This window comes from Muntiacus reevesi, chromosome 6, assembly GCF_963930625.1.
Source record: "Muntiacus reevesi chromosome 6, mMunRee1.1, whole genome shotgun sequence".
In the NCBI taxonomy this organism is placed as follows: domain Eukaryota; kingdom Metazoa; phylum Chordata; class Mammalia; order Artiodactyla; family Cervidae; genus Muntiacus; species Muntiacus reevesi.
Genome location: NC_089254.1, coordinates 18,586,493 through 18,599,710, shown reverse-complemented (window position 1 = coordinate 18,599,710; position 13,218 = coordinate 18,586,493). Strand labels below are relative to the sequence as shown.

Here is a 13,218-nt window from a genome sequence, read left to right as displayed (position 1 = left end):
GGGCCCTGGGAGTCCTTACCCTGTATCACATGTTGGTTAAAAAGGTTATAAAAGGAAAGTCTAGGAATAAAAAGGAAGGTTCTAATTTTCCTCTCAACAAAATTAAATCTAAATGAATTTGTGGAGGGTGAGATATAAGTATTTAACTATAATTGATGCTGTTATGTTTTTGTGAGCAAATAGTGGCTTAAACAGTATTGGCACCCTTGGTATCTCTCTCTCAGTTAATTTCTAAAAGATTATACCTTAGAGGCATTATTGGGGTTAGGCCCAGAAGATCTGGGCCAATTTAGCTGAGAAACTCACATTAATCTATTAATTTTCAGAGATTGTTTTATAATAGGAATGAAAATAATGGCATAGAAAGAGAACTAGGTAGAAAAGAGCCAAGGAGTTTGCTGTAAAGAAATTTGTGCAGACATAATTTTTAAACTCTTCTTTGGGCTAATATATAATATTGTGTGTGTGTGTGCATTAGTTGCTCAGTTGTGTCCAACTCTTTGAGACTCCATGGACTGTAGCCTGCCAGGCACCTGTATCCTCCAGGCAAGAATACTGGAGTGGATTGCCATTTCCTTCTCCAGGGGATCTTCCCGACCCAGTGATTGAACCTAGGTCTCCTGCATTGCAGGCAGAAGCTTTACCATCTGAGCTACTAGGGAAGCCCATGATATTTAATATTAATTATATTAATATTATATACATACTATTAATGCTTACTAATTACTATACAATATCTTCATATTCTTCATTGATATAAGTTGTTATTTAAAACTTCTAGAATTATTTCTGCTTTTAAATTACTTTTTCTAGTTTTCTATGAATATCAGCATTCTAGTTGATTTGGGAACTTTGGTTTTGTTTTAGATCTCTGAGAGCCCTGTCATAAAATAATGAGTAGCATTTGCTGTTTTTTAAATAGCTGATAGAATATGCTTGACACGGGGATGTCTTTGTGATGGTTCCTCAGTGCCCTGTTCGCTGTGATGCAGTCAGTTAACCCTTCCCAGCTCCCAGTCAAGGATCTAACTGACCCTGGTCTGTGCTGCTCCACAGGGAGCTGATTATTATTTCCTAGTAAGTCTCTACACAAGGACTTTTGCATGTATTAAGAGTATCAGTGAGACTAGAGATCTCTGGTAACCATATAAGATCAATTTAAAAAAAGGTGCATTTCTTTCCATTCGGCCAGAGTTACATTCACAAATTGTAATTAGGAAGTGTAATTTGGCAGACTTGTCCGTGAAAATCTCTTTCACACAGAGAAAGACCAAGATCATTAAATCCACGTAGTAAAGAACTGGAGCCCTCTTGCATTATTTATAGGTTTGGTCTTATTTCTAAGCACAATTAGGTCTCTTGGTAACTAGCTCCCACTCACATTAAGCTTTTTCTCTTTTATTTCTACATGATCCATTTTCACTATTGTCTTTTTTTTTTCTTTTGTAATACCATAGGAAAAAAAATTACTCCTCTAATTGCTCAGTCAGCTGATCATATTCTGTCTGCAGCTTTACCCAGACATGGTCGCTGTGGGAAAAGCCGTGTTAATATGGCTCAATTTAATAAATAAGGCCTCAGAGCTCCTTGAACTCTTCCTTACACAGAATCTAACAGCTTTCACTCCACTCGGGCATTGATCTTATTCTGTTTCCTGTAATGAACTTCTGTGTATGAATTTTCAATCTAGTCGTTTATTTCACTCTAATTATTCAGACAAAATGACAACTTGGCCTTACATCCTGAAGGGTAATCCACAGACCAGTAGAATACCTTCTTTTGGTGCATCTTGAATAGTAAGGGCATTTCATTCCTCTTCAAAAAAATGAAGATGAGCAACTCCATTCTGAATTCTACTAGATTTACTTCAGAGCTGCATCAGTAGCCTTCCATTTACATACTCATATATGCATAACCCAGATACCCATGTCCTTTTAGCTCAAACCAATGTTATCTATTCCCTTTCATTTCAGAAACCTTTATTATTCTCCTCTTTAAAACGTAACTCAAAATTCAACTTACATGGAAACACTCTGGGATTGGCTCTACTTATTCTACTTATTAATCTTTTTATTTAAATTTATGGGACGTTTCAAAGATACACGAAAGTAGAGAGACTGATGTCATGAATAGTAGCAGTGTAGTCATCACTGACATAACTTGAACAGATTGTAACATGCTGTCACTCTTGGTCATCAGCTGCTCCTCACACATGTGAAGAGATTTTGCTGGAGTATTTTAAAACAACGCCTAGTTAAGATATACATCTAATTTTTTAAACATAATGAAAGTATTATTATAACACTAAACAAAATTAAGTGTAATTCTTACCACGTCTAATATTCATACCGTATTTAACTGTCCCCCACTGTCTCAAAATTGTCTGTTTACAAGCAGTTTGTTCCAGTTTGGATTCTTGAATGTCTCCACATTGCATTTGGTTAGAATATTTCTTCAGTCACCTTTAATATAGCAATTTGTTCTCCTTTCTTCAGAGCATTTACTTGAAGAAACTGGCTTTCTTACTTATCTTTTCAACATTTCCTCAGTATTGTTGGGCTGAGCTTGCCTTGCTTAATTTACAAGTAACCCCCAAGGTAGTCACATGGATATCTTCTAGGCTTTCAGCCTGCTAGAAGCTGCCCGTCCATGACACTTAAATAACTTCTGTGCTTCATATAAATAACATTATAAATAAAGCAGATTGACATAATCAGCATAGATATAAGAAGGAATTTTGCTTTAAAATAATTGTTTTTATATATGCTGACCTCACTAAGAAGCTTTCATGCTCATTTCCATGGTAATTTATCCATAGGGCAGCATGGGTTTGGGCCATCTTCCTCATAAGGCCTCAGCCCAAAAGAAAACTTGCGTAATTATTCACAAGATACACACTCTGCCCCTGTAAATACGATTCTCTGTGTATATGGAGATTTCTCAGGTGCTAGGAAATCATGCTTAGGATGATGCATCTTTTCTATAGTTAAAACCACCCTATTTTCAGTGTCTTATGCTTTAAGATGATTTCTAAGATTTATGAAGTTGAGAATTCAGATGGTTTCCTTTCCAAACATTTATATTTTCTTCACCCTAATAGCAGGAAGTTCACTTCAGATTACATTCCTGTTTGAATTGTTGTATTTCCTCCAAGTCAGAATAGACACAAGTTGAGATGTATGATAAGTTTCAATATATTGTACAAATGGTACTGTTGCTGCTTGTTTGGATAACATTGCGTAAGTAATTCGTTCAAAATACACTGCCAAAACTCTCAGATAAAGGGAGTAGAGTGCTGAATGGGTTTCTGAGAACAAATATGGGAATTTTACATTTTTTTTCTTTTGAACTACTTGAAATACTTTTTGAGAGTTTGCATGCTACAGGAATATAGGCTTTAGATTTATGTAAATGATATAGATTTGCACAGAAGAAATTAGTTTCTAGAATCGTGTTGATAGTAGTTTTACTTTATTTTGGTTTTTCATGTCCCTTAATGTGATGATGGTTGGAATAATTGTGAAATAAAATTTATAAGAGAGAGAGCCTTATAAAACCTTAATGGAGAACCCAAGGCAATTGCATTTAGTTTAAAAGATTTATAGTCAAGTCTGTATTTCAGAGAGCCAAATTGGATGCTTAGATAAAACTCATCTTTTTTCAAAGAACATGAATTTAGTTTTGTAGATTTTTTTTTCTTTTAGTTATAAACAGCGTGACTCTATTAACAGCTTAGAACTCTTATGGTTAAATTTCTTGTTTTCCAAAATAATCATTTTTGAGGTTCCTACATATCTTGATGAGTAAAGATCTAATATTTTCCTCTTTATCAGTCCTTCCTCTTACGCATCCTTGGGGGCAACTTTGGCCGCAAACCATCAGAGCTTCTTTTGTATAAAGTGTTCAAGCAGGTGTAGAGAGAATTGCAAAATCACATGAGCTTATTAATATACTGCATTTTGTGGATTCCTCCTATACCAATCCACAGGTAACAGTCCTCCCACCTACCTGGCGCTCATTTTGGTCTACTCCTTGTACCCCTTAGCTCATTCCCATGTGCTCAGCCTTTGTCAAGCTTTGGGAAATTGGACACCAGAGGACCTTCAGTTTTAGTCACAAGTCTCAGGCAAACATATCCCAGTGACTTGAATACGCAGGCTTGTAGGCCTTAAGCTTGAATGGGCATGAGGACCATCCGAGTAACTTGAAAATAAATGCATATTCCCTGGCCCCACACGTAGAGATCTCATCCAGGAGCTTTGGAATGAATCCAGAAATCTTCAACTTGAATAGCATTCCAGGAGTATCTGATGCCTCTGGAAATACACTGCCAACTAGAGCACTGGTCTCATTTCACTGATGTGTGTTTGAATCACCAGGGAACTTTAAAAATGATGTTAATGCCTGGGACCCTGCCCTCAACAGTTAAATCAGAATTTTGGAGTTTAGCAAGGGCATGCTCATGTTCCCAAAGTTATCCAGGTGATGATCATCTGCAGCTTGATGTGAGAGAGTCTACCCAAACCCATGTCCGTCGAGTCGGTGATGCCATCCAACCATCTCATCCTCTGTCATCCCCTTCTCCTCCTGCCCTCATTCTTTCCCAGCATCAGGGTATTTCCCAATGAGTCAGCTCTTCACATCAGGCGGCCAAAGTATTGGAGTTTCAGCTTCAGCATCAGTCCTTCCAATGAACACTCAGGACTGATCTCCTTTAGGATGGACTAGTTGGATCTCCTTGCAGTCCAAGGGACTTTCAAGAGTCTTCTCTAACACCACAGTTCAAAAGCATCAATTCTTTGGTGCTCAGCTTTCTTTATAGTCCAACTCTCACATCCATATATGACCACTGGAAAAACCATAGCCTTGACTAGATGGACCTTTGTTGACAAAGTAATGTCTCTGCTTTTTAATATGCTGTCTAGGTTGGTCATAACTTTCCTTCCAAGGAGTAAGCGTCTTTTAATTTCATGGCTGTTGATAAGGAAAGCAGTGGTACATATACACTATGGATTATCACTCAGCCATGAAAAAGAATTCATTTGAATCAGTTTTAATGAGATGAATGAAACTGGAGCCCATTATACAGAGTGAAGTAAGCCAGAAAGATAAAGACCAATACAGTATACTAATGCATATATATGGAATTTTAAAAGATGGTAACGATAACCCTATATGCAATCAGAAAGAGAGACACAGATGTACAGAACAGACTTTTAGACTCTGTGGGAGAAGGTGAGGGTGGGGTGTTCAGAGAGAACAGCATTGAAACAAGTATACTATCAAGGGTGAAACAGATCACCAGCCCAGGTTGGATGCATGAGACAAGTGCTCAGGGTTGGTGCACTGGGAAGACCCAGAGGGATGGGATGGAGAGGGAGGCGGGAGGGGGGATCAGGATGGGGAACACATGTAAGAAAAAAAAATTTTTTTAATAAAAAGCATAAAAAAAATATTCATGGCTGCAGTCACCATCTGCAGTGATTTTGGAGCCCAGAAAAATAAAGTCAGCCAGTGTTTCCACTGTTTCCCCATCTATTTGCCATGAAGTGATGGGACCAGGTGCCGTGATCTTAGTTTTCTGAATGTTGAGCTTTAAGCCAATTTTTTCACTCTCCTCTTTCACTTTCATCGAGAGGCTCTTTAGTTCTTCTTCACTTTCTGCCATAAGGGTGGTGTCATCTGCATATCTGAGATTATTGATATTTCTCCTGGCAATCTTGATTCCAGCCTGTGCTTCCTCCAGCCCAGCATTTCTCATGATATACTCTGCATATCAGTTAAAAAAGCAGGGTGACAATATATACAGCCTTGATGTACTCCTTTTCTTATTTGGAACCAGTCTGTTGTTCCATGTCCAGTTCTAACTGTTGCTTCCCAGAGAGTTTTAAAAATTATATTAATGCCTGGGACCCTGCCCTCAACCAGTTAAATCAGAATGTTGGAGTTTAGCAAGGGCATGCACATGTTCCTAGAGCTATCCAGGTGATGATCATCTGCAGCTTGATGTGAGAGCCTCTACCTGGCACTGGTCTGATGACCACAGTCCACCAGACAACTCTTCTTCCAAGAGGTGAGAGTCTCTTGGAGCACTTAATATTTTTTCCTGTCACATCAACTTCCTAAAGTCTACCATCCTCCCCTCAACCAGGTTTTCATACCTTTAAAATTCATGGGCCTCTGTTCGTTTCATACAAATTGGCTCTTCCAGTATTGTACATATTAAATGAAGAGAAATCTAAAACTAAGAAATAAGTGTTTTCACTTGCATTTGTCCAATTAATGCAACTTTTCCTAGAGCAGTACCAACAAGTTGTGTTCACTGTACACAGAGAAAGTCTTCACTGGATAAAACTGGTCAATCTTTTTACACACCCCATCACACACTCCTGTACTTAAGTTTTAGCGTACAGATCCAGAGTGTCCTATCTAACCTGGAGCCCTGTGTGCCCTAATGATAATTTAGGATCAAAATGTCAGGCTTCTTCACCTTCTTTTCATGATGATAGAGTTCTGAGCATAGCAGAGACCAGCTGCAGTCAGTCTAGACCATAAAGCTGAAAGGGCCATGTCAATCAGTCTGACTGGGCCATTTCAGCTGGTTCAATGAAGACTTAACTTTAGGACCAAGGTCTAAATGTTTCTTCTGCTTCCTCAATAAGAAATGAATTATTTCTAAAACCAATAGGGGGGAAATGGCTGCGGGAGGAAAGAGGACTTAGATATCACTTGCTCTTTTTAAGACATTTTTACCTTAAAGCAATTTTATGTCTATGTTCAACAGGTAATAAACAATGAGTTGGTTTTAAAAATTCAGTTGAACAACATCTTGGGAAAACTAAAATATGTAAACCAAAATTATTTGACCCTTTTTTGAGACTCCATATGTCGTTATTGGAAATGTCAACTATGGTGTGATAGATTAAGATTGCTAAAAGTTTTGTCTTAATTTTTTTAACTGGAGGATAATTGCTTCACACTGTTGTGTTGGTTTCTGCCGTACACCAGCATGAATCAGCCATAAGTATACGTATGCTCCCTCCCTCTTGAGCCTTCTTCCCCCCTCGCACCCCATCCCAGCCCTCTCGGTTGCCGCAGAGCACCAGGTTGAGCTTCTCTGTTATACAGCAACTTCCCATTAACTATCTGTTTTACATATGGTAATATATATATTTCAGTGCTACTCTCTCAGTGCGTCCCACCCTTGTCTTCATTTTAAACTCATGGTTGTTATTTGTGCATGTGAAGAACTTGTACACAGAGGGAAGTAGGGAGGGACTTTGACACTACCCTCTCCCATTAATCGTTAATCACTTCAAAGCCATCACAAGAAGCTTTCAATGTAATTTTAGAAAGACACATGCTTCTTTTATGCAAATGGAGCTCTGTGACAAGTTTCATAAGCATTCTCCCCCACCCAGACCTTCCAAAGAGTTGACTGCCACTAAGACCCTTCTATGGGCTTCCCAGCTGGCCCAGTGGTAAAGAATCTGCCTGCCAATCAGGAGATGTGGATTGAATCCAGGAAATGGCAATACCTTCCAATATTCTTGCCTGAAAATTTCCATGGGCAGCAGAGCCTGTCTATTTTCTCTTTTAAATAATTCATTTCTAAATATAATCCACATATGACTTAATATCCTTGAAAGTGAGTATTAGTTGCTTAATTATGCCCGACTCTTTGCAGTCCCATGGACTATAGCCCGCCAGGTTCCTCTGTCCTTGAAATTCTCCAGGCAAGAATCGTGGAATGGATGCCCTTCTCCAGGAGATCTTCCTGACCCAGGGTTTGAACCCAGGTCACCCGCATTGCAGGCAGATTCCTTACCATCTGAACCACCAGGGAACCCTTAAAATCCTTAATAACATCTAATAAAAACTGCTGTGTGCATGTGTTTGCTTCTGTTGTGTCTGATGGTTATCTGTTATTTTTTAAATGCTATAGGATCAATTTAATGACCACTGTGATTACTAGAAACACTCCTACCAGATTTCTGCTGCAAATAAAGAATCAAAAGAGGATTTCTCTGACTAAGTAAAACAATGTTAGGTTAATTCCTGACTAAGGGTAATTACAGACATTCAAATTCATGATAAATAGCCCTTTGCTTTTCCTTTAGCCATTACTTGTCGAAAGCAAGATGGAGGGCAGGCTGGCATCCATGAATGCCTCCGGTATGCAGGCCCCGTGCCAGCACTCACCCAAGCCTGCCAGATGCCTTGCCAAGATGACTGTCAGCTCACCAGCTGGTCCAGATTTTCTTCATGCAACGGAGACTGCGGCGCAGTTAGGACCAGAAAGCGCACTATCGTTGGTAAGAATAATTGGGATACCAAAGCCAGCCCTTGCCAAGGCAGAAAAACATAATAAAAAGTCAGAACAAGATAGTTCTGACAATGTATTTGGAAAATGCACGGATATGCCTTATTCTTGCTGTCCTAACACTTAATATGGCAGTGGATTCAGAGCTGGATTTTAACATAAGGTGGCCGTGACAGATGCATTGTGTACTTTTAGTAGAAAAAGTAGCCTTGGAAATTGAACTCTGTCTGCCTAAACAATCTTTGCTAGATTACTTTTTGGTTTAAACATGTACCTTTGTTGAATTACCGGTAGACTGTGAGGTGCTTAGAAAAAAAGTTTCTTAAGAACATAGGGAGAGGTTGAAACTTGACTTTCTTAAGCCGTCCTCCTTGTCACAACCTCAGATTATCCTTCATCATCTACAAGAGAAATATGACATTAATTCTGTATCTGAAAGCTTTATTTTAAAAGATAGTCACAGTGGTAAAAAGCATAACAAGCAGAAACAGGAGCCATCATGCTGAACTAAACTCTGATGCATTCAAAAATACTGTCAGTGGCCAAAGAAACCTAAAAATATTCATACTAGTAGAGTATTCAGAATTTGAAGTGGTAAGATGGACAAGCTGTCATAATGAAGACTATTGAAAACTGTATAAGGCAGCTTATGAAAGTTAAATATATATGTCAGACATATGTAACTAGTTATGTGCAATATAATTAATATATATGGCATAAATATATGTACTCTAATTAAAATAATGGTTTTATTCAGGGACATATTACTATTATACACTCTTTTTATCTTACAAGAGAATTTATTTAGATTTACACATAAAGTATTTCTAATATTTTTATTTGATATTAAACATTTTCATTTTTAATATCATTATTCCCTACATTAATCAGCAAGTTTGTCAAAATGATTGTTCTTCAGGACTATTGAAAGATGTGAAATCACTATCAGAAAAGTAAATGCGAAACTCTGATTTTCTGAACTATAACCCCTTATATAACTATACCATCTATTTGGACTCAACAGAAAGTTAGTTAACTGTGTGGGCCTGTGCAGTGACTGTCTCTCTTCATGACATAATTTTGCACAGATTATAAAGGAGATATTTATGCAGTTACTTCAGACTCCCCAGTCAGTGAAAGAATGTGATCATTTGGGAGGATTTTAATCCTTTCGAGGAGTGTAAAATTCAGCACAACAGTTAGGGCCTTATTCAAAATGGGCTATTTTTAATTGAGAAGAAAAAAGAAAATTTTCACCATGCAAAGCACCCAGTGCTAACAAAAACCTTCATAAAAAGCACTGTGGAGGGAGAAACTAGCATTTATTTATAGGCTACAGTTGAATACAGTTAAAAATAAAGAAAGGAAGGTAGGAAAGGGAAAAAAAAAAAAACTTAGGGATGCTTGGTATTAATAACGGCGTCTTCCAACTTAATTTTCTCCACAGGAAAAAGTAAGAAGAAGGAAAAATGTAAGAATTCTCATCTGTACCCCCTGGTTGAGACGCAGTATTGCCCCTGTGACAAGTATAACGCACAGCCTGTGGGAAACTGGTCCGACTGCATTTTGCCAGAGGGGAGAGCCGAAGTGCTGCTGGGGGGGAAGGTCCAAGGAGACAGCAAGGAGTGTGGGCAAGGATACCGCTACCAGGCGATGGCGTGCTACGACCAGAACGGCAGGCTCGTGGAGACGTCCCGGTGCAACAGCCACGGTAGCGCAGCGTTTCCTCACTCGTACATTTGTTATCTTTGGGGTTGAGACGCACATGTCTCAGAGTGGAGGGAGATGAGAGGTTACCGGAGTGAGTTCTCCACGGAGCACTGGGGCACCACCACGCTGTTTGCCTATCATTCATACACAACAGGACTTTCAGTGGCACTTGTCTCCTTGTCCAGAAGCTGGCAACCAAGTCCCAAAGGGACAGGGAAGCCTTGCTGTGCAGTGCATAGGCGTTCCGTCGTGTCCAACTCTGTGATCACACGGACTGCAGCCCGCCAGGCTCCTCTGTCCATGGGATTCTCCAGGCAAGAATACTGGAGTGGGTTGCCGTGCCCTCCTCCAGGGGGTCTTGCCAACCCAGGGACTGAGCCCAGGTCTCCTGCATTGCAGGCAGATTCTTTACTGACTGAGCAGGCAGGGAAGCCTTACATGGACGCAGAACGGTGCCCAAGACCTCCTCTGGGGCTGATGCAGAGTCTGCTGAGTAGGCTTGACAATCCCCAGCCAGTCTGTGTACAGACAGTGGGGAGGAATACAGAAGATGCGAGTATAATTTGAGAATAAAGATTTGAACTAGACAGACTTTTAAGAACTGAACTGGCAAGATTCGTGATGTGCCTAAGGTACATTCAGTGGCAGAGGAGAAAGATTGAAAGCCATAATTCATGAAAACTCGAGCATCTTTTGTTTATTCATCATTAAGTTGAGGCTGGCCCACACAAACAAAACCAGAAAAAGGTATGTAGAGTTAGGAAACGTTTGCTTTTAAAGAATCAAAAAGCATATCAAAAAAAGAAGCTAAGATACTGTGTTAATGAGTTGTCAAAAATTTGTAAAGAGTGGTTTTGACCAAAGTATGTAGTGAACTCTTTGGTTCTATGTCATAATATAGTCAGCTTTAAGCAATATTTCTTCATTCTTTTAATGTATCTGTCATTTTATTATGGAATGAGATCAGTTTCCCATGGGTCAGCCTGAATCACAGATGTCATTTGAGGATGTCACAGATGTCACAAAATATTTTTGTACCAATATTTGCCAACTTTGGACAGTGATCTTCCTCCCTTCATGGAGGTGACCTGAGAAAGATGAATTAAACTACTAGGAGAGAGGTACATGGTAGTTACCCACCAACCTTGCTGAAATAACTTCTGCTATTAGAACAGAACTCCTCCAGTTTTATTACATAGTTCAGAAGACAACATGAACTAATAGGATCACCTCACATATATAAACCATTATGGGGTATCATGGTGACACACTTGTGGAATCTCTTAAATCTGTCACCAAAATGAAGTTTCCAAAAACCCTGACTTTTTTTTTACCTTATTTCATAATTACTGTTATATCAAAGTCTAGTGATAGGAGCCCCCATTATAAGACTCCATTATGTTGAAGCTCTGGATATAAGAATTTTGCAGGTTAGTATATGTGCATTTCTAAATTTAAGACTATTCTATGCATTTAGAACAATATTAAGTTTAGTATGCCTTGAAAAACTTCTGTAATTGCTTTTTTATTCTCTGTATCAAATAACATTTTTGTTGTTCGGTTGCTAAGTCAGTGTATCCAACTCTGCGACCCCATCAACTGCAGCACACCAGGCTCCTCTGTCCTCTACTATCTCCCAGACTTTGCTCAAGTCCATTGAGTCAGTGATGCTATCTAACCATCTCATCCTGGGCCACCCGCTTCTCTTTTAACCTTCAGTCTTTCACGGTGTTTTCCAAAGAGTCAGTTCTTTGCATCACGTGGGCAAAGTATTGGATCTTCAGCATTAGTCCTTCCAGTGAATATTCAGGACTGATTTCCTTTAGGATGGACTGCTTTGATCTCCTTGTTGTTCAAGGGACTCGCAAGAGTCTTCTCTGGCACCACTGTTCGAAAGCATCAGTTCTTTGGCACTCAGCCTTCTTTATGGTCCAACTCTAATAGCTGTACATGACTACTAGAAAAACCATAGCTTTAGCTATACAGATCTTTGTTGGCAAAGTGATGTCTCTGCTTTTGAATATGCTGTCTAGGTTTGTCATAGCTTTCCTTCCAAAGAGCATGTGTCTTTTCATATCATGGCTACAATCACTGTCTGCAGTGATTTTGGAGCCCAAGAAAATAAAATCTATCACCACTTCCACATTTTCCCCTTCTATTTGCCATGGAGTGATGGGACCAGAGGCCATGATGTTAGTTTTTTGAATGTTGAGTTTCCAAACCAGCTTTTTCACTCTCCTCTTTTCACCCTCCTCAAGAGGCTCTTTAGTTCCTTTTCACTTTCTACCATTAGAGTGGTATCATCTGCATATCTGATACTTGATATTTCTCCTGGCAATCTTGATTCCAGCTTGTGTTTCATCCAGGCCGGCATTTCACGTGATGTACTCTCCATAGAAGGTAAATAACATAGGTGCTATAAATAGCAGGAAAAATATAAATGCACTTCCCATTCTGAGGTTATATTATGATAATGTAGAAGATCCATAGTTAGTTATTAAAATGTAAAATTGAAGATCATTTTAAAATTGTTTCTCCTGACTTGTAGCATGTAAGTGTTTGCTCACATTTAAAATTGTTACTCGTAGTGAATCAGCAAGATAATCATTTGTTTTTCATATAGCCTGTAATCTTTCAGAATGGCTCTCATCTGTTCTCTCTTTTACCCTGATTTGCTAATTAGATGCATGAGCATTTCAGTCAACCACTTAACAGTCAATCTTATTTTTAGACAAAAAAAGAAAAAAAACTTTAAAAATATCTTGTGACTCTCGTGAAAATGTTTCAGTTCAGTTCAATCGCTCAGTTGTGTCCGACTCTTTGTGACCCCATGGACTGCAGCACACCAGGCTTCCCTGTCCATCACCAACTCCTGGAGCTTGCTCAAACCCATATTCATGGAGTCAGTGATGCCATCCAACCATCCCATCCTCTGTTATCCCCTTCTCTTCCTACCCTCAATCTTTCCCAGCATCAGGATCTTTTCTAATGAGTCAGCTCTTCGCATCAGGTGACCAAAGTATTGGAGTTTCAGCTTCAGCATCAGTCCTTCCAGTGAATATTCAGGACTGATTTCCTTTAGGATTGACTGCTTTGACCTCCTTGCTGTCCAAGAGACCCTCAAGAGTCTTCTCCACAAAAATGTTTGATCCCTTGAAAAAAGTACAACTACAGAAAAAAACTGA

At 39.1% G+C, this 13,218-nt stretch overlaps 1 protein-coding gene across 1 annotated transcript in view; it reads left to right on the top strand.

Annotated features, from left to right (window-relative positions):
- The window catches only part of THSD7A (thrombospondin type 1 domain containing 7A), a 444,687-nt gene that overhangs the window by 377,067 nt on the left and 54,402 nt on the right, over nucleotides 1-13,218 (top strand). Inside the window, exons 12-13 of the mRNA XM_065939654.1 lie at nucleotides 8,121-8,315; nucleotides 9,771-10,034. Of these exons, the coding sequence (XP_065795726.1) occupies nucleotides 8,121-8,315; nucleotides 9,771-10,034 (459 nt within the window). The remainder of the gene's footprint in view (nucleotides 1-8,120; nucleotides 8,316-9,770; nucleotides 10,035-13,218) is intronic.